The sequence below is a fragment of the Varanus komodoensis genome, unplaced genomic scaffold, assembly GCF_004798865.1.
Source record: "Varanus komodoensis strain SLA01 unplaced genomic scaffold, ASM479886v1 scaffold64, whole genome shotgun sequence".
In the NCBI taxonomy this organism is placed as follows: Eukaryota; Metazoa; Chordata; class Lepidosauria; order Squamata; family Varanidae; genus Varanus; species Varanus komodoensis.
Genome location: NW_025336273.1, coordinates 2369667 through 2394587, shown reverse-complemented (window position 1 = coordinate 2394587; position 24921 = coordinate 2369667). Strand labels below are relative to the sequence as shown.

Below are 24921 nucleotides of genomic sequence, written 5' to 3'. Positions count from 1 at the left end.
CTTCACAAGAAGCCTGTGGCTTTATTTATTTATTTTTCGATTGATATCCAGCCTTTTTCCTACAAAGGGCTCAAGGCAGCTGACATCATTCTCCTCCTCCATCTTATCCCCACAACAACCACCCTGTGAGGTAGGCTGGGCTGAGAGTCTGTGACTGGCCCAAAGTCACCCAGTTGGCTCCATGGCTGAGCGGGAACTCGAACCCGGATTGCCTGAGTCCCAGTCCCAGGCTCTTAACCACGACACCACACTGGCTCTCAGATAGGCTGATGGTGTCACCCAGGAAGTTTCGTGGCACTTTAACCACTGTGTCACATGGATTCCCAGAGAGCTCAGGTGTTTCCTTTCTACCAGCTCATTGGATCCCGGGCCTTGCATTGATGCAGAGGGTGAACATGCAGGAAACACACGCCCTCGAGCCTGGACCAATCGTCATTCAGTCCCTTGCGGAGGGTCTCCCAATATCTGTTGCAAGCAGCCCCCAGGGAGATGCTGAGAGTTGCACCCAACCCACCTGGAGGGCACCAGGTTGGGGAAGGCTGCTTGAGCAGAAGTGACCTTGCAGAAACACAGGGACGCTCATCATTTCTGCAAAAAATTATTTAAAAAGAAAAAAGAAAGAAAAATTCTGCAACCAGCTAGTAGCACCCAAAAGCAGAGCTGCGGTTCAGTGCGAGAGAGTCCCATTTGGCAGCAAGGAGTTCCTGGGCTCACCCCAGGCTTCTCAAAGCTCCCGCCTGGAGCCCCTGAAATGGGCACTTCTTTCACAGACGGCAAAGCCCCATCAAGCAAAAAGCCAGCAGTGGACAGGATGAGGCATTCCAGACAGCTGCCCAAAATGCACTTTCTCCCCTCCCAGCCTAGCCTTAAATCTGTGTGTGTGTGTGTGTGTGTGTGTGTGTGTGTGTGTGTGTGAGAGAGAGAGAGAGAGAGAGAGAGAGAGAGAGAGAGAGAGAGAGAGAGAGAGAGAGAGAGATTTACTTGTAAAGTTATTTTCTGTGTTTTCATGTAAGCTCATTTCCCCTGGAATTGCTAAGAGGCAGTAAACAGAACAGTACGTTTATCAGCTGGGTTGCATTTGCCTTTGAACCATAGTTCCAAAAAAAAGAGAGAGAAAGAAAACCAAAAAAAGCCCTATTTAGATGCCACACTATTTATCTCTACAGCAGACTTCCCAAACCTGGGGCTCTCCAGATGCTTTGCACTACAATGCCCAGCATTCCAAGGGTGGCATGACGGTGCCCTTGCCCTTTCCAGAACCCTTCTCTTCGTGCTAGCTGAAGACAGAGGCCACAGCGGACAGTGGGAGAACGCATTCATGTGCCCACCTGCTGGGGTTTGGCCCCCAAAATACCGAATCACCCCCCACCCCCAGTAGCACCTGCCACAAGGTCACCAGAAAGGCCTTGCAATTAGCTCTACCTTCCAGGTGTGCCCGAACGTATAGGCTCCACCCCGACCTTCTTTGGCTCCGCCTCCAGCCCCACCCACCCCCTCTTTGCCACGGCTGCTTTTGCCCATTTGCTAGTCCTGTGGTCCAGGTTCAAGCTACACCAGGGCCCAGAAGGAGAAGGGCAGCATACCGCTCCTTGCCCCAATTACTCGCTGCCTCTTTGAAGGGGAGAAGCAGATGGGGAAAAGCAGCTGGAAGGAAGAGCCCCAGGGCCTCGGGCAACCCAAGGGCTCCAGAGAGGCAGCCGTGTCCACCGGGGGGTCTGCCTGGTCTCAGAAGCGCTACGAACCACTTTCTTGCCTCTCAGGAGACTCCCACATTTCCTGTGGCGCAAGATCACTGCTGGCTGGCCAAACGTCCATCCCATGAGTCCTCTGGCCCATCAGGTCCACCATGTTCCTTCTGATGGCTGCAGGCCTTGCAAAGCTGCAACGGAAGATATTCTCCTGCACGTGTTTTCTTCTCCAACATCTGGGATTCGGCAGGCAGAGGAGGAGAAGCCGCTGCCTCCAGGAAAAGGGGACCTGAAGTCTCAGGATTCTCTCCCCCCAGGCCACAATGGCACACCACCCAGTCCGGCTTCTACCGACTTAATTTTGTGTGTCTAATGCCACATGGAGAATTAATCTCCAAGCATTCTAATGTAAAAGGTGCAATGGGCCCTTCACCTTTCCGTTCAAGGAACTGTGTGCTTCCCAGAAAACTGGGGAAAAATCCAAACAGCGCCTGGATTTTTATTTTATTTTCAAAATAGGAGAACCAGCCATTGAGTGGATGTTTGTCCTATGAGCAATAGTGCAGCTAGGCAATTTTAGGCACAAGATTTAATGTCCGGGGAGCTGCTTCAGATGGCCAGGTGTCTGTTTTCATCATGGAAACACACAATGAACATTTCTGCTCCCCCACCTGCAAGAGCCACTCCACGCGTTAACACAAAATCTCTGCATATACACAGCTCTGCCTTTCGAACCGATTTAAATCGTGGCACCACCTGCAGTGGAAGGCCAGTACATGTCCGCACTCGCTGCACTTCTGGGTGTTTGTGCAGGCCTTGGCTCACAGAACCTGTGGATTTTTGGCCCCAAAGTCCGGACCAGCCGCAGCACTGCCAGTGACTTCAAACCCCAGACTGTGTTCCAAACAGCCATGCCTATTTCTTGCATTGTCAAAGAAGGTGTCCCCTCACACCCCAACTCTGAACCCGCATTCCAAATGCACTTAAATCCATGCTCCAGCAGGAATGAAGGGAGATTGTTCCTGCTGCCCCAGGGTCCCTTTCCAGCGCTGCTCTTGGGGTGCTTTGGGGGTCCCCTTGGCCTCAGGGCCCGAGCCTTTAGCCCCGCTGGCCCAATCCTGTGGACTCCTGGGCCTGAGCTCTCTGCATAGCCTCCTCCTACCCTCGAATCAGGACACAAACATACCCCTGCCAAACAAGCCCGGGAGGGCGCAGGGTGCGAAGTACCAAAAAGAGCTGGCTTAGACCCACGGGCAAAAAAGATATCTGCATTATTTATTTATTTAGAATATTTTTATCCCGTCCTGTATTAACCAATTGCCTCAGGACGACTTACAAAATAAATATAAATAAACAATAACACAAATAATCAGAGAATATGATAACATGGTAAAATGTGACTGAGGATATTAAAATTAATAAAACCAGGTTAAAATTATTTAACCCTGGGCAAATAAAAAGGTTTTTACTTTGCGCATGCTCTAGAGGCTGTGGGTGTGTTTTAAGGCAACCTTTCTCCTAGAGACACCCCCTTCATAAAAAGATGGAAAAGAGGCAGCATCTGCTTTCAGGCAAAACCTGCCTGCAGAGATCCAAGGGGGGAGCAGCAGGAAGGAAAGCCCGTGTGCGCCAAAAGTCGGACCATCCAGGGGGATCTGATGCAGCGGAGACCACCGGGGGGGCTGGACCTTCCATTTCAGCGAATGCCCCAGGCAGCAATGGCAGGCGGTCCCCAGCCCCCGCCAGCCCTAGTGGCCCACCCCTCACAACCATCTCTGAGGGCCAATCACATGCCCAAGAAGCTCACACGCCATGCCTGCAGGGTTGCAGGGATGCCTTGATCCCTCAGATACACAGCCCCTGAACACAGAGCTCTATTAACAGTGATGACGAACATCACTGATACCTCCAGATCAGCCTTCCTCAGACTGGTGTCTTTCAGATGTGTTGGGCCACGATTGGCCATGTTGGCTGGGAACAAAGGGAGCTGTCGTTGTTGTGTGTCATGACATCGTCGCTTATTCATGGGCACCCCATTCAGCTCCTCTAAATCCAAGGCAGTGGCTTCCTCCGTGGAGTCCATCATCCCTTACCTGGTCCTCCCCTTCCTCTTCTGCCCCCAACTTTCCCACGCATGATGTTCTTCTCCAGGGAGTCCTGCCTTCCCATAATGTGCTCAAAGCACAAAAGCCTCATCTTTGTCATTTTGCATCTAAGGAAAGCTCTGGCTAGAGATGGGAAATGTAGTTCATACCCTTTGGAGGTTGGAGAATGATGCTTTACATAGTTCCGCGATGCCTTTTCCAAGCCACCAAAGCTAACAAACGTTACTCTATCTCCACCTCCTCATTCCATGCACCATCCTGGTCTTTTCCTACTTGTCCGACCCCCTTTTAGATTGGAGCTTTGGGCAACCTGGCCAGCTGCAAACTGAAGACGCATTCAGGGTTCTGGAGAGCCAGCCTGGCCTGGTGGGTGGAGCGTTGGACTCGGACGCGGAAGATGCAAGTTCTAATCCGCAGTTGGCTCACGGCATGACTTTGGCCCAGTCACCGACTCTCAACCTCCCCAACCTCACAGGGTCATTGTGAGGATAAAATAGAGAGGCGGGGGATTTTGTAAGCTGCTTTGGGTTCCTTTCAGAGGGAAAAAGGCAGGATGGGAATGTAATGCAAAGGAATAGTACTACTACTAGTAGCAGTAGTAGTAATTTGTCTGGTACTTTCGAAAAAGTATTGACTATTGTTTCTACTACTACTACTATAGTTAGTAGTTAATACTAACTACAATAGTTAATTGTACAATAGTTAATACTATAGTATAATACTATACAATACTATTAATACTATACTACAATAGTTAATACTTTTTCAAAAGTACCAGACAAATTTCTACTATACTCTTTGAAAATAAATTAAAAGATTGAGAGAAAAAAGCACCGGGCAAATGTTGTAAATTCCCATCATGCCATAATAAATGAAGGGGATGTGGATGACAAAGGCTGTACATGTTGAATTTCTGACTTGTAGAAAGAGGAATACCCACTGAAGAGGCTGAAGAAGTAAAACTGTCACAGGAAGGTGGGGGAACCCACCTCTTCCCCTCCCGCTCGTAAATGTGCACCAGTGACTTGCTATTTTTAATGCCTTGTGGTTGTCATGACAACCCAGCTCTGAAGCACCGAAGATGCCACCAGCTACTACAAGCCACCCAGAAAATGCGGTTCCACATCTGCCACTCTGGTTTGCGATATTAAAAAAGGGGAAATGGGAAAAATAGCTGACTCAAAGCAAACCTCCTGCCTTTGGCCACTGAGTTCCCCCATACAGCTTTTCCTTAGCATGGAAGCACAGGGGCAGTGGAGGTCGCACTGGTTGGATTTCTGCCTGTCATGCTGCCGTTGCATGGAAGGCAAAGCGGCCCTGCAAGAGAAAAGCAGGATGTGTCAACCGGCCAGAAAGAACTAAGGGTGGGGAAGGCCTGAGAAAAGGCCTTGGACCCATGTCCAAAGCCATCATGGTTGGGCACCTGGTAAGGTCCCACTGCTTGCAAAGCGTCTACTGAAAGAGAAAACAGATCAACCCCTTCGCTTCACCGACCTCTAACTCCTGCACAAACAGAGATGATATGAGAGTAAAATGGGGAAAGGGAAGTTTTTGGCATCCTCTTGCCATGTGAGAGTTCCTATCTCTTAAAATGGAAAGACCTCCTAAATGTTATCCATGCAGTCGTGCTCCAAATGTCAAAACTTGCATCATCAAAACAGAGCCATCCATACACAAGGGGGAAGTATCAGTTGTTCTATTGTATTTCAATGTATTTTATTGTGTTGTAAGCCGCCCTGAGGTTTCGGCAAGGGGCGGCATAGAAATGTAATCATCATCATCATCATCATCATCATCATCATCATCATCATCCTGAGGTCTATGGAAGAATCGGCCCTCCAGAAAAAAAACAGGAAAAAAACTACCCAAGAGGGGGAATCCCTGAACAGCTCAGCATGCAGAGCTGCGGAAAGAAAGCCAAAACAAGAGGCTGGAACAGAAGTACTCTGGAAGCAGAAATGGGCCCATCCAGCTGGAATAATGATCAGGAACATTCCCTCGCTGGGACAAACAACTCTGGGTCCCAAACATGCCTTCTGAACCATATCCTGGGATATAAGGGCACATCTTAAGTGCAGGAACTTATTCTGATCTTCCCGGTAGTGAAAATGCAGGAAGCTGTGTCTCTCTCTCTGTCTCTCTCTCTGTCTCTCTTTCGTAAAGCCACTGGGTCTTAAACACTCAATCAAGACCAAGCCATCCTAAAATACTTTGCATCTTCCTGGGAAAAGCCATTCCCTCCCCCTTGTATGAGGATTCCAGCTAAGCTCAGAGGGAACAGGAAAAAGCATGCGACTCTGCTAATCAGAAAGACCCAGCATCCAGCCCTGGAAACAACTTAAAACTGCCCGCTCTCTCTTTCACAGCAAGAAGCATCTGAGATTGTGAAGTTGTGTGTGTGATATGTTGCTGCAAACCCGGACAGCTCCCTGCCCCAATAAACACCGGTCTAGATGGATCATAGGGTTGGAAGGGGCCATTTGGGCCGTAGAGGTCCGCTCCCCGCAGGCGCCCAGTTTAAGGCATCCCAGATGGAGGCAGTCTCGGCTTGAAGGCCTCCACTGACAGGCAGCCTGCTGCCTGCCCAGAAGTTGGCCCCATGCTGGTTTGGATGAAGCGAGCTGGGTTTGAAAGGCTGCTCTGCTTGGCTGAAGCACAAGCACTCCGAGGCCTTCTGCGGGCCCGTGTGTTGCTATTGTGCATCTTTTGACTCCAGAGGTGCCTGGCTCCCTGCGGAGACCGTTCAGTGCTGCAGTTGCCAGCATTAAACGCAAGCAATTAGCTTTAAAAAGGGCTGGGAGATGAAGAGGCTGAAAACACAAACCAAGCCCGACAGCCAAGAAGCCTCACTAGATGGAAAGGAAGCGACTGGTGCTGACAAGCAGCCTCTGCATCTGCTGGGGTGGGAGCTTTCTGTGCACGAGCCACAAACGAGGCATAGGGCAGAACTGGCCTAGTCAGGTAACCCAGGCAACCAAGCCAGAGCCTAAAAGGGAGGAAGGTCTGCAGCCTTTGGGGCCAAATCACCCCCTGGCCTTTTGTGGGGAGCAGAACGCTTGGCATAGCACAATGTTTTCGAGACAACTCACACCATCCACAAGCTGTCCTGAACAGTTTCTCTCCACATCCGTAGGCAGCCCCAAAACCAGGGTGCCTCTGAGCATGTGAAGTCATTCATTCAGCCACTTCGCCTCTCTCAGTGGGCCTGGGGCACCACCACACGTTTATTATTTATTATTTCAAATATTTCTGTGCCACCTATTCCACTAACAGCATCCCTAGGCGGCTGTTTAAAAAACGCCAGCATCCTCCTTCGATACTCACGCCTTCCAAGTCCTTAAAGCAGCACTCGGCCTCACACCAATCCTGCAAAGTAGGCCAGCTAGGTGTTATTAGAGACCTCTCCTTCCTCCTCATACAGCTACACATCACCAGCTCTCCTAAAATGGGGGGAAGGGGGCAACTTGAACCTTGTTGGCATCCATAGTGGCCCATGACCCCCGCAACCTTCTGGCCAGGATGATAGGCCTTGATCAGGGCTGCAGTTTCCGGCTCATGTTCTTGGAGTGTTTTTCATCAGCTCCTTGGTGAAAAGACAAGAAGCGGTGGGCAAACATCTCTGGAGGGCAGGGGGTGGGAAGCAGAGCAAATATTCGTCCTGAAATATGTAGCCAAAGTACAAGAACTCGGGTGATCCCGTCAAACGGAATGACGATAATTTTAGGACAGCCAAAAGAAAATACTTTGCATCCAGAACTGGTTACCCAAGGTAAAGCGAAGGCCACCAGCTTGGATGAAGGCTTTAAAGCGGTATTGAACAAAAGCATTTTGGTGGCTATTAGCCCTAATGGCAGCATTGCTGGGGAACATGGATAGGAAGGTGTTGTCTGGCCTTCCTATCCCGCTCAGAGTTTTCCGTCCTGCTTCTGCATTCCTGTGGGCAGCTGGCCGGCCACGGCGTGAACAGAAGGGTGGGCCTGATGGACCAGAGTGGCTCCTTCGTGCTCTTCTGGGCGGGGAAATGAGTCAGAGCAACGTCACACCCCGGGAGCCCCGCATCTGCTCTGCAACACTCCTGCCCAGGTGGTGCGTCTGAATGGGCAAGGGCAGCAGATAGGGAGCGCGTGAGGATGGGCGCCCCAGCGCTGCGCTCGCATCATCAGCCACCCTCCTGGCAGCGGGTGTGGGGGGCTCAGGGGTGCACTCGGTGTGGGGAGGTCGGGTGCAGCAGGTGGGGCCAGGCGTGCCCCTGCTTCACCTGCTGCTTTTGCCTGATGCGTCCCAGAATCCACGGCAGAAGGGCAATGCTTCCAAGTGTCCTTGGCCGACTCCTTACTGACATGGAGCCAGTGTGGGAGCCAGTGTGGTGTGGTGGTGAAGAGCACAGGACTGGGACTCAGGCGATCTGGGTTCGAGTCCCCGCTCAGCCATGGAGCCCACTGGGTGACTTTGGGCCAGTCACAGACTCTCAGCCCAACCTACCTCACAGGGTTGTTGTTGTGGGGATAAGATGGAGGAGGAGAATGATGTAAGCTGCCTTGAGCCCTTTGAGGAAAAAGGCAGGATATAAATTGGGAAATAAATAAATAAATAAATAAATAAATATGGAAACGTTTGTTGGATCTAAAGGCAGGAAGTTTGCAAACCGCTGCAATATGGTCTTCAAAGACACCAGTACTGGCTGGATTCACACGTCACAGCAAATAGCCATGCATGGTTTCCATGGCATGAGGATTTTAAAAATATAATTTAATTTTATTTATTAGACTGGTATCCCACTTTTTTCTTACAATGAAATCAAAGAGGCTTCCCTCATTCTGCTCTTCCTGTTTTCAATCTTATCCCCACAACAACCACCCTGTGAGGTAGGCTGGGCTGAGAATCTGTGACTGGCCCAGAGTCACCCAGTTGGCTCCATGGCTGAGCGGGGACTCGAACCCGGATCACCTGAGTCCCGGTCCCATACTCTTAACCACTACGCCACACTAGTTCTCATGGCAACATGGTTCCCATGCACTCCTGCCACACCTCCCAGGAACCCCTGCGAGTAGCACCCTTTCCCTTAATATTTGCTTCCTATGGACCCCACTAGCCTTGTCCTGATTGGTCTGCTGAGGTTTTGAGGCAGGTCTCCCCTCTTCCTCTCCCTGGACCCACATCTCTGCAATGCTTCCTGGCCACTTCAGCTGCAGAGGCATGTTGATTAAATCATAATAAACACCTTTGCCATGACTCGGATGCTCCCTCCATGCACCTGCCCACTTCCCTGCCCCTTTTTACACAGGTGCATTGCTCAGCCAATCGGAATAAAGCAGGTGATGATGCGTGTGTTGCTAGGGTGCTGATAGGTGATAGAGAATGGATGGCTGAGCGGCCACTTCTGTGGCCGCCCTTTCCCTGAGACTCTATGGTATTTCCAGACCAACAATGGTAAAAACAACCAGAGAAGCCACAATGAAGTGCAGAAACCTGAGAAGAAACAGTGGATTCTCTCCATGGTTTAGGGAGACGAAAGGAACCCTGCAGAAACACCACAAATTGTCCTGACGACACGGCTGACCCACAAGGGGAAGAAATCCCCATGGCTTCTCATGATGTGCAAAGCCAGACAGCGTGTCTCAGATGAGAGAGCTGGACTACAGAGCCCAAATTCTGCAATTTGACCACTGGCTGACATTTTGAACATTTAACAAAAACACAGCTGGAACCAATGGCCTGGTGCAATGAGAATTACTCAGCTCTAAGCTACTTGCCCAAAATGGGCAGGTTCTGAATGCAAGTCTTTGGCACATTCATTTTCCCCAATCCCAAGAGGCTCATCTACCAGGCGGGTATAATAGTTTTCCTGGACACGTTCCCATCATGTACAGGAACTGAACAGTCAGCTGCTAATACTGCATGGTGGCACACTTCATTTATCACATTTCTACTTTGCCTAATATTCATTTCCATTTTATTTTGCCCGTTAGCCAATGTTCTCCGGGTGGTATTAAAACCAATAAAATTCAATATTAAAACACAATAGATATAACCCTTAACCTACAACGATAGAAAAACAGTTGTAAGCAATCAGCAACAGGCCCATTAAAAAAAACCCTTATCATATGCTGTCAAATGTCTCTGTATTAAGAAACATCTCAGTAGCCAAAAGATGGAATTATTAGCAACAGGTAGCCTTCACTGGTGATGGCATTCCACCATGTGGGGACAGTACCAAGAAGGCCCTTTCTCTGGAAGCTATTCTCTGAACCTCCCTAGGTGGAAGCACGCAGAGGAGAACTTCGAATGAACCAAGGTTCAAGGTGGATGCCAGGAAGTACTTCCTGATGGTTAGACCCTAGGGTATGGAACGGGCTTCCACTGGAGGTGGTTGAAGCTCCATCGGAGAGGGTGTTCAAGGACAGGCTGGAGATACACATGGTGGGCATGTCATGAGCAGAGCCAGCTGGAGCCAGGGGTCAGACTAGATGGCCCGGGAGACCCTTCTGACTTGCTCAGTTTCTGTGTTTCTATGATCATAGTGTTAGCGGTAGGTTCATCGCTGGCAGAAAGACAGCAAGCGAACTTGCAATGCAGCCAGGTTTTCACAAAAATGGAAGAAGCAACATAACAGGATCTGGGAACAGTGGGGTTAGAAGGAAAAAAGGGTAACACCATTACAGATGGAGAGCTGAAGCATTCTAGGCCCAGGACCTGTAACTTTTCACACCTAAGCATTTCCCATCCCACTGCTGCATTAATTTGCACTTATATTTTACTCTGCATGAAAAATCCCATTTAAATAGTAATCAAATAGATACTTTAAAAGACATTTTCCTTTGACAGGCAGAGTTTTGCACTGAAAATGTTTGGGAAGCATGCAGGCTGGTGGAGAAAAATCCTCTTCTCCACGTTAGGTCTGAGAGATGCAAATCAGTTTGTATTGGAATTAACGAAGATCGAATTCCCTACACGTCTCTAGCTGGGAGTGTCCTCTGGCCAGAGGAAAGGAAAAGAGGGCTGGGGAAAGCAACCATGCCCCAGCAGAGTCTGGGGCACGGGGTGGAAGCTCGCAGAAGCCAGACCCTGCTCTTCGTCACGTGAACTGCTGAGGACAGAGGTCCTCTCATTCCACTGGCACCATCAGCCTATTAATAGCACCTCCCCGGAGGAACCATCCAAAGGTCCATGCAACAATTACGATCATAATGAAGCAGTTCAAGTAAATGATGTTTATTTCTGGACAGCGTGTTCCTCTTTTTCCAGTCCGGAGCTCACTGCGTTGCCAAGGTTTTGCTGGCCTGCACCTCCCTGTATCACCAAAAGAATCAACACTGAGAGAAACATGAAGCAGCTGGCAAAGCTGTCACTGCTGAAGCTGGGCGCTGCAGGCACCCAAGCGTTTCCCCAAAATTTTGGGAACGAGGGAGAGGGGGAAGATCTTTCCTTGGGCCTCCCCAGGGTTGCCAGCTCTTACAAAGGGGAACATGGTTTTGCTTGCGCTGGCTGCTGACATCAGCAGCCCAGTCTCTGCAACACGACAAACTGCACTTGCCGCCAGTTTCAGTGCATCTCCATCTCACTAGTTTTCTGTCCGTTAGAGAGACCAGTGCAGGCAGGTGGATTTGAGCTAAGCAACTCAAGCAAGTGAGCCAAGCTGCGTGCTATTTTATTTCTACCTGATGTTTATGTAGCACAGTCCAAATGCCAATATTATTATTCGCCCTTCAAAAGAAGCAAGATTGGAACAAGAAGCTTTCCAGGTCACATAAAACCACTACAGCAGCCTTCCCAAGACTACAAGGACCATCATTCCTGACCATTGGCCAAGCTAACTAAAGCTGCCCAAAGAGATGAAGTCCAAACTATGGGTTGGGGAAGGGCTCAGGGCCAGACCGGCTGACCACTGCATGGAAGTCCTGATGCTTTCCCTCTTGCAAGAACCCTGTGAGGTAGGTTAGGCTCAGAGGCAGTGAAACAGACATGACCCCTGGCTTGATGAGTCACGCCAGCTAATCCGGAGTCGCAAACCTCGCGCGTGTTGCCACCATGCCAAAGATGCCATCCCATGGTTGTTGGAGATTTGGAAACGCCGAAACAAGACTGAATGTTCCCAGATGCAGAAAAAGCTCCCCATTCTGACCTGCTGTGGTCTTTCCCCCTCGTCTCCCACCTTCCCTGTTGTGATACATCCCTGCCCGTAACCCTCCCTCCTGCAGCCCCACCATCCTCCGCTATCTAAGTATCTCCTGCTCGCTCTCTACATACTCTGCCGTTTCTCTCGGGTTGCCCCCATGCCTGAAGCCCCTTCCCAGAAGGTCTCCAAATACTTCAACAAGAGGAGCTGGGTCTTTTCAGCCTTGAGAGGAGGAGATTCAGAGGTGACTTGTTAGCAACGTACAGGTACGTGAGAGGGTGCCACGCAGAGGTGGGTCGTGGCCCTTTTTCCCCTGCAGAGGAAGGCAGGACACGTTCCAATGGAGCAAAGCTCAGGGAACCAAGGTTCAGTTTGGATGCCAGGAAGCACTTCCTGACAGTCAGGACCTGAGGGTGTGGAATGGGCTTCCACGGGAGGTGGTTGAGGCCCCATTGGTGAGGGTTTCAAAGACAGACTGGACATGCACATGGTGGGCATGTCATGAGAGGAGCCAGGGGTCAGACTAGAAGGCCCAGGAGGGCCCTTCTGACCCGCTCTGTTTCTATGTTTCCGCAAAGCCAATCGCGTAACGCCTTGGTCCCAGAGCTGGTGAGAATCATCCTCCTAGACAGCTTCATTTCAAGCAGAAGGGCCTTTGAGTAAAAGAAGCAGGTCTTTTGGTCCTGCCCACTTGGCATTAGGCCCCGTCCACTGCTGGGATGTGCCCCCCAGGCCTACTCTGAAATGGGCTTTGGCCCTCATATTAAAAGAGATTCAGCACCAAGCCCACCCCACCTCCCATCCGGCAATGCATCTTGAGCTAAATGCATATCCCTCCCCGTTTCTTCCACCTCCGTTCCCTCCTAAGGTTGATGGCCCAAGGAAAAGAGCACATTTCCTCCTCCAGGAACAAGCAGGCACTTCTGGACTGCACCAACGGTCTGGAAGAGGTCTTGGGAAATCACCAACCTGCTCCGCACTGCCTCAGTCTCACAAAAATGGCTTTCAGGTGAACAATTCAGCAATCGGATGTCCCAGCGCTTCGTCTCTTAAAAAGTCACAACCAAAACAAATCAAGTTCCTAGTCCTCCACACTGCAAAGACAAGCTGGAAGCAGCAGGGGAAGTTCCTAGTGCAGAACATGAAGTGAACGGGGTGAGGGAGGAAGAAGTGAGCGGAATTTCCGACAGCTGTTCCATCACCTCTTGCTACAACCTCCAACATACTCTCAACAGAACAAACACAGATAAAACTTCCAGCACGGCGTCAAGAAGGAAGTTCCGAGCCATAAAACAGCACCCACAAGACCAGGGGGCAAAGGGCTCGCCAGCCTCTTCAGCTCTTTCTCATTGACAGCAGAAGCAAAGGGCATTAGAAGCAACCCGCAAATATTTGCAACTCGGAGGAGGGACGGAGGGACCTCCAGTTAATCTCAGAGTAATTTACAGCACTTCTCTCTCCGCTTCTGAATCCAGGGCTATTTGTTTCAACAGAAAACAAGTGGAACTGGGAAACAGTGGTTAGCTTTGCAATGTTTGGTCTCCACGTTCCTTGTCTGTAAAATGGGCGCATTCCTTGATTCACGATGCAACTGGGCCACCATCCGGGAGGGATGGTTTAGCTTGGAGTCCTGCACTGAGCAGGCGGAAGGACTTCCAACTCCGACCCCTTCCGGCTCAACTCTTCTACGATTCCATCATCTCTAGATGCATACGCAGCTCATCACGGTGAAAGCTACCGAGTGCAAGAAGGTCTTTATTGGACCCATGCTGCAGCCGCCATTTTACACCTGGCTTCTGCACGCTGCCTCTGGCGGCCAGAGCTTGGGTTCTGGCTACGGAGCAAGCAATCTTCGCCCGCCTGGCGGGGCTCATGGAGCCACCAATTGTGTGAAAACTCACAATTCACCGGCCAGGGCGGTCTGATGTTCCGCACCTCAAGGGCTGCAGCTAGACTTCGACACAGAACCCGGGGGCCACACAATGAATCGCATTTCCATGTCACAAACTCAAGTGCCTGCAATATATCTATTTAATATACACCAGTAATATATTTAATTAACCATTAGCCGAGGGAGAAAACCGACATGAGGTCTCACAATCAGCTTTTCTCTGAGAGTTCAAAGAAACAAAACTGCCTGCGTGCCAGGAAACAGGGAGGAAGAAATGAGAGAGAAAATCGATTGGACTGAGGTCTCAATCCAGGATCGCCGACAGTTCCCTCTCCAACCACAGCCCAGGCGCAACCGCTGCTCCTCTGGGGCGGCCCATCCCTTTCTCCCCTGTTTCTCCTGCCCCAAAACCCTCCCTGTGACCCCACCGGGAGCCCCCTTCCTTCCTGGAATTCGCACTGAGGCTCTTGTACTTGACCTCTTCCCAGCATGCCCTGTGCTGCTCCAGCTGGGGCATGCTGGGAGGAGCTCCTGTGAGGCTGAGCCTCAGGAAGGGAGCGGGATGGGATGGCAGCCTCCTGAGAGCTTGCCACAATCATGGGATCCAGACTGGGGGCTCTGTGCGGCAAGAGGCCTCAGGGGCCATGGGTCGAACCACCCTGCACGAGGCCCTCTTTTGCCCCTATTTTCTGGAACGAGAAAAGAAAGGAACAGCCTCCATGAGAAAACATGAGACGGTTTCAAAGAGACTCCCTGTCAAATGTTGCAAATGTGCAGCCAGTCTTCCCAGCAACAGAAGATCCAGACTTTACCCCTCCTTAGCTCTGCCGGCTGGGGGATTCTGGAACTGGCAAGCCCACACACCTGGAGGGTGCCAGCTTGGGGAAGGATGCTGGCTGCGGGATTCTGGGAGCTGTAGTCTCTCTCCCAGTTCCCCGACACTGCCTCTAACTTCCAACCTTTTCTCCTGCTTCCCCACCCTTTGGCTGCTGCTTAATTTCCTAGTCCTGGCTTTTTTCCTGTCCCTCCATCATTCCTTCCTTCAGCCTGACCTGCCTTTTCGCAGAAACGGAGCAACTTCGCTAAAGACGGACCAAGAAGGACTTTTCGGCCTGGCCCTGAAATAATCGCAGCTCAGCCAGTCCCTGCTAGAAGCACATCACCAGCACTTCAAAGCTATTTAAACACGTACCCCAATAGGCTAGACCACAAGCCCCATAATCCCCTAGAGAGCAGGAAGGCTGATTGAAAGTACAACGCTATGCATGCTGAAGCAGAGATAAGTCCATGAATTCTCACCTGGAATATGCTGGAAGTGGCTGGGACTTTTTTTCTGTTCAAACACGCATAGGTTGCAGAATTTTGCTTTTCTGGGAGCAGAACCGAAGCAGCATTTTAATTTTACAGCATTAAGTACTAAGAGCACCCAGCTGTCACTCAGAAGAGCCAGACTTTTGCTTTACAGGTAAATCACATGCTAAATTCCTTATCTATTTATTTCATTTCTGTACTTGCCAACAGCAGCTCTGTGGCAGTTGGCAACAGTCCCTACAAAACAAAACTCAAATACAATCAAAGCAGCAGGACGTTTCCGTGCAAAATTTCACACAGAATTCAAAACAACTCTGACTATTCAAACAAGGCCTGTCGAGAGAGAAACATCCCCAGCGTGGCCTCCTCCTGCCATCCCAAGCAATCCACCGCCTTCTCGGTCTAAACCTGGCACCGAAAGGAACGCAGAGCTGGTGCCAGGAGGGCCTCAGAGGGGAGCTCACTCCGCGATCGGCACCACTGGGAACGCCCGTTTCCCTCCTGCCACCACCCAAGCCTCCCTCAGAGGAAGCCCCAAACACTGGGTGCTGCGCGTACTGAACATCCGAGGCCAGATTTAGGTTTGGATCGGTTTTGGGGTAGGGATAGGATAGATAGAGGATAGATTTAGGTATGGGATAGGGCAGGGATTTGTTTGTTTATTAGACTTTTAACCTATCCCATGAGTTAATAAGGCTCCCTTAGGACAGGTTTAGGGTTAAGATACAGGGTAGAGTTAGGTTTAGAATAGGTTGAATTTTTTAATTAAATTTTGAACATACTACAAACCAAATTTACAAAACCAATTTACAGAAATAACTTAGAACAACTTGGCATAATGGATAGTCAACGCTATTGTACTCAAACAGTTTAAATTATCTACAACCTTATTATTTCTGCAGAGTTCACCTTGATATGCTTATGTTATGTACCTTACAGAGCTTTACCCCATACTCAAGATTAATACACACGTTACGAAATTGGAGTGTCAGCACCAGATAACCAAAGGGTTAGGGTTAGGGTTAGGTTGAAATTTTTTATTTAATGGTTAGGGTTAGGGTTAGGATAGATAGAGAACAGATTTAGGTTTTGAGAAATGCTCTAGCAGGTATTACAGTCCCAAGCTATATGAAGCTTTATAGGTTAAAATCAACACTTTTCCTTGAGCGCCGAAGTACACAGGAAGCCAGCATAAGTAGACCAAAATTGGTGTCACATGCAGGGTTCAGACCAGTATTAGTCCAGGAGCTGCATTTATAAATGCAACAGCATCTGAAACAACGAACATATCCCAGGATTGTCAAAAAGCACAGGTCCCTGTGTTGACCATGGTAAAAATTCCAACATCTATGATGCTGCAATACATTATTATTATGCCATGCAAGCTTTCAAGATCCCTGGACCTCTTCTTCAGGTAATAAGTCAGAAAGGCATAAAGCTATTCCAGCAGCATTACTTGGCTTGAGCTTCCCAAACACGTTTTTCCAAGAGCTGAAGGAACCTGAGAGAGAGGCTTCACTTCCAAAGCATGCGGATTTTTTCTGCATCCACCATCACTTCTGGCCTTCCAGGTTGTGCAACTCTTTGAAACAAAGCAGAACCTGGAAGCCCGGCCACCCAGAGAGGAAGTGGGATAGGCGTCCCATCACAAGCATGGCTTGTCTCTTTCAGAGCACCGCCAAAAAACCTGCCACTCCTCTCTGCACGTTCATGAGTCCGCTGCACTTCCCCATCCACATTTTGGAGCTCTGCTGTGCAGTTTCAAATCCCCAGCCCTTCCCAGTGCTGCATGCATTATGACACACTGCCATCCACGCAGGGAAAAGGAGCACACGAGGCAGCAAGGGTCCAGAAATAGCCGTGGGATACGCACGCGCTCCATGCTTGCCGGGTGACACAGGCACTCCCTTGGGTTAACCCCCACAGCTGGGCCACAAGCAACCCCATGAGAAAAATCCTTTAAAGGGCAAAAGCGCAGCTTCCCGTGCAAGAAAAACTCTGCTTCAGTCCAGACATCACACACCAAATCCTGCACATGGGAAAATTAGACACGGCTTGCCGCAAAGTCCGAACTGATCGCCGGTCGCTTCGGAGCCTCCCGCAAGGTCGGATTTGAATGCACGGTCCGAAGTGGATTTGTGTACAGTGCCAAGAGGAATCTCGAACCAGGAATTGTACTGCCTTCTACTCCGGACCGTTTGGCTACCAGCCCAGGCACTGAAACTCAGGGCCATCCTCTAAGCTGCAGCACAGGATGGAGAGCGGAAAGCTAACCTCCCAAGTGTAAAGACAGGCCAGCCCAGTAAAGCTTTCACCCCAGGACAATTCCTATAAAGAAAGTCCTTCCTCACCTCTCCGGGAACACGTCCTTCGGCCACCTATCAGCTGCACCACCTTTCTTTCTACCCCACCTGCGTTGGACCTACACGGGAAGGTCGCTGCTTCAAAAGCGTGTTGAACCCCAGGCAGGGGGCAGCTGCAAATCATGGTTTGGGCTAGCCGTGGTTCAGGGTGACGTCTGAACGGATGGTCTGTGGTTTGTGCAGTCTTTCCCAGCCTGGTGCAACCCTATGCATGCTGGATGGTAACTCCCATAATCCACAGCCAGTATTCCTGGCTGGGAATGATGTGACTGGAGGGCACCAGGTTGAGAGTAAAGCTGAGATAGTTGCATAATTGTGATTGTTTTTAATATTAGGAGGGGCCGAGAAAATGATGACCGGCATCGGCTGGCCCTCATGACCCCTTGTTGGCCGTGCCCCGCGGATTTTCAGTGATGTCATCATGAACAAACCATGATGCCCATGAAATAACTTTATCTACAAAACAACTTAGGCAAGATTATGTATGACAACAACCTGTGGTTAACCTGTGTCTTCAAAAGCATGCAGGAGGTTGCCAAGTATTACATTAAGCAGCAGGAAGCGGGCTGATTCCCGTGGGAAAGAGTTCTTTCCCCAGGCCCTTTCGCCCCCAAACTGGGAAGCTTTCCAGTCTCGGAGCCTGGCTAAGGGAAAAGAGTGGAAGTGAGCCCTGCTGGAGATGAAGCACACCTGCCCCACTTCTCTGGGGGAAAGTGCCAGCCCTGCTCCCACATTTCTTGCTCTTCAGTGGCGACTGTCTTGCGAGAGATGGATGAGGGGCCACACGTGAACTCCAGAAAAAGCCCCGTTTGCGCACGAAGCTTGCCAGTGCGCTTTTCCTCCAGGCCACCTCTTGCTCAGGTACACGAAGAGAAGCAAAACACGGGAGCTGACGGATGCCAAGCTGTCCTCCACCAGCAGGAACAGCAAAATCCGAAGCCATTCTGCTTAAAAAGCAACTCAGCTCCGGACATTCACGTGGTCTGTAAAATGAGACCCTTTTTGAGTGCACCACCAAGCACCTTCTTTGGCCACAACCAAACCCCAGATTAAGATCCATGGGCTGCCCACCCTGACTTCCCAAAGCAGGGGCCCCCGGGGTAGCACTCGCAGGGACCTGCACAATGCAACCGTTTTGGTTTTAAGAACATTTTAGGAAAACGTCAGGGCCGTCTTCCGTCTCCCTCCCAGCGCCAGCCCTGCTCTTCATCTCTCCATTGCCCTTTTGCCTCGCTGCTTCCCCCTTCCTTTTGGCCTCCGGATTTGTGGTTTCTCTCTCCCACACCGTGCTGCAGCTTGCTTTTGATCAGCCACTCCCATGTACATGCACAGCGGCCATTTTGTGGAGGTGCCCACGGCAGTTCCTCCAATTCCCAGATGTGTCCACAGCTCTAAAAGGACTGGGAACCCTACTCTGTAGCCTTCTGGGTGTTTCCTGAAATAACGTTTCTGCTTCCCAAGCCTTGCATGATTTGAGACCTGCCCCAAAGAAATCCCTGTTTCAAGTTCCTTCAGTATTGATAGAAGAAACATCAGTGAATTCACAATGTCCAATAACAAAAGCTATAAATAAAGGTGCCATAGCACCTTGAGGACTAGCTCCTTAATTGTCTTGTTAGATTTCACAGGCAAGACCCTGCTTCATCGCAGCATGAACTGAGAAGATGGAAGTCATATATCCACTTGGCTGAGGATTTTCTGCAGTAAAACCCAGAATTACAAACCAAGAATAACCAAAATAGAAATAAAATAACATCCTAACAGGACCCTTTCACACTCAAGAGGTACAGACAGATCTGGTCAGAGCAACACCAAGCTACTCTCCATTGCAATAATGCAACAAATACGCCAGATCCACAGCCTGGTGTTAGCCTAAAATGCTGCCTGCAGCCCTTCAAGGGAGGGGTGAAGAACCCTCTTCATACACAATTTTCCCCCAAAGTCCAGTCTGATCTCCACAAGCACGATAAAGACCCACATCACTTCCGACTCCAGGTGCAGAAAAGGAGGCAGACAATCAAGAAATACAGAAATTGCCCAGGCTGATCCTTTTCTATTTGCAAGGGGGCTTTTCTGTAGAGCATTTAAAAATGCGGTTGCATATGCGCAATCCACAGCAGTCACGCAGGGGGGGTAGGCCAATCTCTCGCCAATTAGCGCCACTTCTCAGGAACAAACAATTACCATGGATAAATAGGCTCTGTCAGGGCCATATGCAAACTGTTCTACTGGATGATAAAATGGAAAAAGCAGGATTTTGTGCAGACAGAAAAGCTGAATGACAGCCAAAATGCATTGCATGTTTACTCAGGGTGCCATTGTGTTAAATGGGGCTTACTTCCAGGTAAGTGTGGATAGGATTACTGCTCTTGGGACATGGGATCTTCCACCCAGGGACAAATTAACAGGTCTGCTTCCAGGCATCCTAAAGAATCTCTTGGAAGGAAGCCCTGTGGAAAAACCTATTTCTCAAAGACAGGACACACAGTGCCCTTCCAGTAAACTTCGTCGTGTTGTGGGCATGCTTGTTTGATTTCTTTTGCAGAGCAGTGGACTTTTCAGTGGGTCCTATTGACAGTTCAATTTCATAGAACCATCGAAGCATAGAAACAGAGCGAGTCAGAAGGGGTCTCCCGGGCCATCTAGTCTGACCTCCGGCACCAGCCGGCTCCGCTCACGACATGCCCACCATGTGGACATCCAGCCTATCCTTGAACACCCTCACCGATCGGGCCTCAGCGACCTCCTGGGGAAGCCCATTCCACCCCCTCGGGGTCTTGACTGTCAGGAAGTGCTTCCTGGCATCCAAATGGAACCTTGGCTCCCTGAGCTTTGCTCCGTTGGAGCGCGTCCTGCCTTCCTCTGCAGGGGAGAACAGGTCTCTACCCACCTCCGTGTGACATCCCCTCGCCTGGTCAGCAAGGTCTGTCTGTTCACACATAGAAACAGAGGAAGTCAGAAGGAGCCTCCCAGGCCATCTAGTCTGGCCCCCGGCTCCAGCCAGCTCCGCTCACGACATGCCCACCATGTGGACGTCCAGCCTGTCCTTGAACACCTGCACCGATGGGGCCTCCACCACCTCCCAGGGAAGCCCATTCCACACCCTCGGGGTCCCAACTGTCAGGAAGCGCTTCCTGGCATCCCAGTGAAACCTTGGACCACTGTCTAGCCTCGTTTTTGCTCACATTCAGCTGTTCACTGGTCCTCGTGGGTAACCGTTTTTCTTTTCTTTTTGCCTACACATAATTTTCTTTCTTTCCTTCAGCTTGATGCCTCCCAAGGCAGCCGAATCCAACGAATAGGCCTTTCATTCTGCAGACGGTTCATCCTGGCATGTCAATGCTCAAAGACAAGGGAAGGGACTTAGAAAACTGCCTTGCCCCACCCAGCCCAGTGTTGCTGACACTGGCCGGCAGCTACTCTACAGGATTTCAGGAAAGATTTTTTCCAACTTCACCTGGAGGTAGCATGGACCGGATATGAGACCTTCTTAATTTTAATTGTCATTTTAATTGTTGATTTTATTTATTGATTGTAACAACTTTGGCCAGGATGTCTCCAACTGTATTTTATTGTACTAACGATATTTATTTATTTGTAAGCCGCCCTGAGGCTTAGGCGATTGGGGCGGCATGTAAGTCTGCTAAATAAATGAATAAATAAATAAATTTAAGGCCTCTCCCAATACATGGGATAACTTAAGAAGCTGCCCTTTAGCAAGTCAGACGTTCAGATATGGCCCTTTTGTAAAAAGTAAAGTAACATGATTTAAATAAGAATTTGGAAGAGGTTCTACACTGAGTGAGAACATCAGTTCCTCTAGCTCTGCACTGTCTCAAAGGCCCGGTAGCATCATTTCAGGTTTTAGACTCAGCTCTTTCCTAACTCCACTGGGAGAAACCACGCAGTGAATCAGAGGCCTCTGCATGCCAAAGAGCTGAGCTGCAGACCTTCCCCCATCCTGCCTCCCCAGGCAGCCCCCAGAAGCATCCTGCAAGGCCGTGGGAGCTGCTGCAGGCACACATACCGCATCACGCAGGGCTTCAGAGGAACCAACGGATGCACCCCTCCATCTTCCACAGCACTGCAACTAACTCTCAGGGACACCCCGTCCCACCCCTGGTGTACAAGACCACCAAGAAGAGAGCTATTCAGTCTAACCCAGAAGCCGAACACAGAAGTAGGACTGCCCAAGGGACGGATCCCGCCCCAAAGGTGGCCAAGGAATTAAAGGATTCCTTGAGCACCAGCCTCTGTACTGGGCAAGCAACTTGTGCATTTCCCAAGAAAACCTGCTGACCCGGGGCACAACTGAAGGCATCTGTTTCAGCTTGGTTCATAGAAACATAGAAACAGAGTGAGTCAGAAGGGTCCTCCCAGGCCATCTAGTCTGACCCCAGCTACAGCTGGCTGTACTCATAGAAACATAGAAACAGAGCGAGTCAGAAGGGGCCTCCTGGGCCATCTAGTCTGACCTCCAGCACTAGCCGGCTCCGCTCACGACATGCGCACCATTCACAAGTCTTACAACTGGATCGCTGTAAGACAGGACAGGACTAGGAAGGTTGCAAATTCAGGTGCAGTTGGTCCAGGACGATGGGGAGGGAAGTCCAGCAACACTGGGAGGGCTGCCCCTCCCTTGGGGAAGGTGTGCCAGAGGGGATACCTCAGCAAAGCCCCAAGCAGGGAAGTCGCCCTTTCGACTGCGTACGGTCTCATATGACAAAGAAAGCAGAGCATTCCAGGCCTTCTGCTGCTTTGCCACCACATCTTGGTCCCAAATACTTGTTAGAGCCAATGAGAACCAAGTATGAGCCAATACTAATTAAAACAAGGGCCATTCATAGCTTACCCCACTCCCCAGTAAACAAAAGCAAAATGCCAGGCTGTGGACTCAGATAAACAATATAATTATTTGAAACATGGACACCTTGCCTTCTTTAAAAAATTAACATGGCTATGTATGCAGGAAACACATGCCTTACTGCGAACCTGGTTGAATTTCCTGCTCCTCTGCCCCAAACCAGCTTTTTCTTTCAGCAACAGAAGGGCAGAAGAGCTCAGTGAGGTCCTTAAGTCCACAGAGATGAGGAGGAGGATTATTGTAAGGCCGAGAGCCAGCCATCCAGAGCACCAAAGCTCAATATTTCTGCGCTGCTGAACTCTGCTGGAAACCATGAGGGCTAGGAACTTGGTCTGGTGGTTTGTTTCTAAAGAGCCACTAAAGGTTTCTCAGGAATCGAAATTGTGCACAGTATGTCTCATCATGCTTGGATTCCCACATCCGTGAACCAGCTGAAGCCCTGAATTGGGCCACATTTTATTAAGCCCATCCCTATTCATGGACATATATCTTCTCTAGACTATAACTTGCTTGAATAGAAATATAAAGGAAGATAAATCGCTTGCCCTGAGGACGTATTCCGCTTCCAGCGCTTGTCAGCCTTCTCTGCCTGCCTGAGGTCCGGCACCCGCCCTTCCCTGCTCTTCCGCTAGCCTTCCAAAGACTCACAGGCCCCCTAGTTTCTTCCGGCCACGTCAAGACAGTCGCCCTTACCTGCCACAGCAAGTTCTCTTCTCGGAGGGCCTCCTGTCGCTGCTGCGCGATGGTGACTCCCAGCACCAGGGTGTGGATGCCGCAGGAGACGGCCGAGATGAGGACGATGGGCGTGAGGCGCAGGGGGAGGGTGATGAAGAAGGAGAAGACGAAGAAGGCCTGCCAGCCCACCGTGTCACTGGCCTCGTGGTAGCGGGCAAAGTTCAGGCCCAGGTAGCAGAATATCTGGGCCGCGATGAGGATCCACAGGAAGTAGGGCATGAACTTGCGGGTGACGCGGTCCGGCAGGAGTTCGTACTTGCAGAGGACGAACAGGAGGGCCTGGACAGCCAAGGCCACCGCGGCCGCCATGGTGGCGGGCAGCTTCTCCGCCGTGTACACCACGGCACACATGACGATGACGTAGCAGTCGAAGAGGGCGGCAAAGACCACCAAGACCAGCAACGTCTCGTGGCGCTGCCGCCGGAAGTAGGTCTGGTAGAGGTTCTCCAGGGACTCCGGGGCGAAGGTGAGGCGCAGGAAGCGCGGCAGGCAGAGGCACGAGCCGGAGTTCCTCACGGTCACCTCGTGGGTCCGTCCCACCCGGTGCTCGGGATCGGAGGGCAAGCTGACCGAGTAGTCCGCCGAGTATTCTGCCGAGTACTCGGGCTCGGAGAAGGCCCTGTTCCGCGGCATCTCGCCCGCCCGTTTGCACCAGCCGGTCCTCGCGTGCAGAGGGCGCACCCCAGAACGAAAGTCACCTCCGCGGTGGTCTGTCGCCCATGAGCCCCAGGCGACGACGGGCAGGGCAGGGCGAGCTCAGGCACCACCAGGGCTCATGCCCTGCGCAGACTGACACACGCAGGCCCCTGGCGGGGAAAGAGGCAGATGGAGAGCGTCAAACGCACATTCTCACCGAATGCTGCATTCCCACAGGCTGGCTGCGAACCCACCCACTCGCCCGCCTGCGCCCTTCCTCGGCTGCCCTCTCAGACTCCCCCCACATCTTGTGTCCTGAACAGGCACGACAAGATCAACTTTTCTTTACAGATGGAAGCAGAGTTGGTCCAGGGGCAGGATTCTTCCTCAGGAAAACGAGCGGGAGCGAGACCTGCCCTCCAGGTCCCAGCTCGAAAGGAGAGCCCCTCTCTTGCCATGAAGTAGGATGGGAAGGGTGTCGGAGCGGAGTTCCTGCCTTCCATACATACACACATACGTACACGCGCTTCCCCAGCCGTCCCCCCAGACCCGCGTCCTCAGCCAGGCTCTGCGGAAAGGGGAGCACGAGGGGCTGAAGCTGCCCCCTCGCCGCCGCCCGCGCTCGGCGCGCCTCCAGCCGCGGCAGCCCGAGGCGCAGGAGCAGGCGGGCGGCGGCGGCGGATCGAGGCCCCGCTCCACGCCCTCCCGCGGCCTCCCCCCCTCGCCCGCCCGGCTCACCCTCTCCCTCGACGGCGTCGGCGGCCGGGCGCGGGTCGGGCCAAGCCTGGGGGTCCGCCGCGGCCGGGCGCGCGGGTCAGCGCTTTCCCACGCACGGGGGCAGCGGCAGCGGCAGCGCCGGGCGCAGACGCCGCCCGCCCGCCTCTCGCATCCTTCCCGGCTGCCAGCTTGAGGCGGAGGCGGAGCGGAGGCGGAGGAGCGGCAGCCGCGCCGGCTACGGGAGCATCCTCGCGCGGGAGCGTGCGCCCCGCGGGCCCCTCCGCGCCCGGCGCCTCTCCCTGCCCCGCGAGGGCGCGCCGGAGCCGAGCCAGCCGAGCCGAGCCGGGGCCGCGGAGGGAAGTCTCCTCCCCGCCCGGAGCGACGCCACTCGCGCGGGGGCCGAGCGAGGAGGAGCGAGCGAGGCCTCCCCGCGTGCCTCGCCCTCGCCTGCCGGGCCGCGCCGCTGCCGCGCCGGCCGGCCGGGCGCCCGCCCCG

General features: G+C 51.6%; 1 protein-coding gene across 1 annotated transcript in view; it reads right to left on the bottom strand.

Annotated features, from left to right (window-relative positions):
• Window positions 1-24506, bottom strand: part of LOC123033596 (adenylate cyclase type 3-like) — a 29904-nt gene extending 5398 nt beyond the window's left edge. The window contains exons 1-2 of the mRNA XM_044450286.1: window positions 24448-24506; window positions 23032-23879 (exon numbers count right to left, since the gene is read on the bottom strand). Coding sequence (XP_044306221.1) covers window positions 23032-23706 — 675 coding nt within the window. The 5' untranslated portion in view covers window positions 23707-23879; window positions 24448-24506. The remainder of the gene's footprint in view (window positions 1-23031; window positions 23880-24447) is intronic.
• Window positions 24507-24921: the final 415 nt, after the last annotated feature.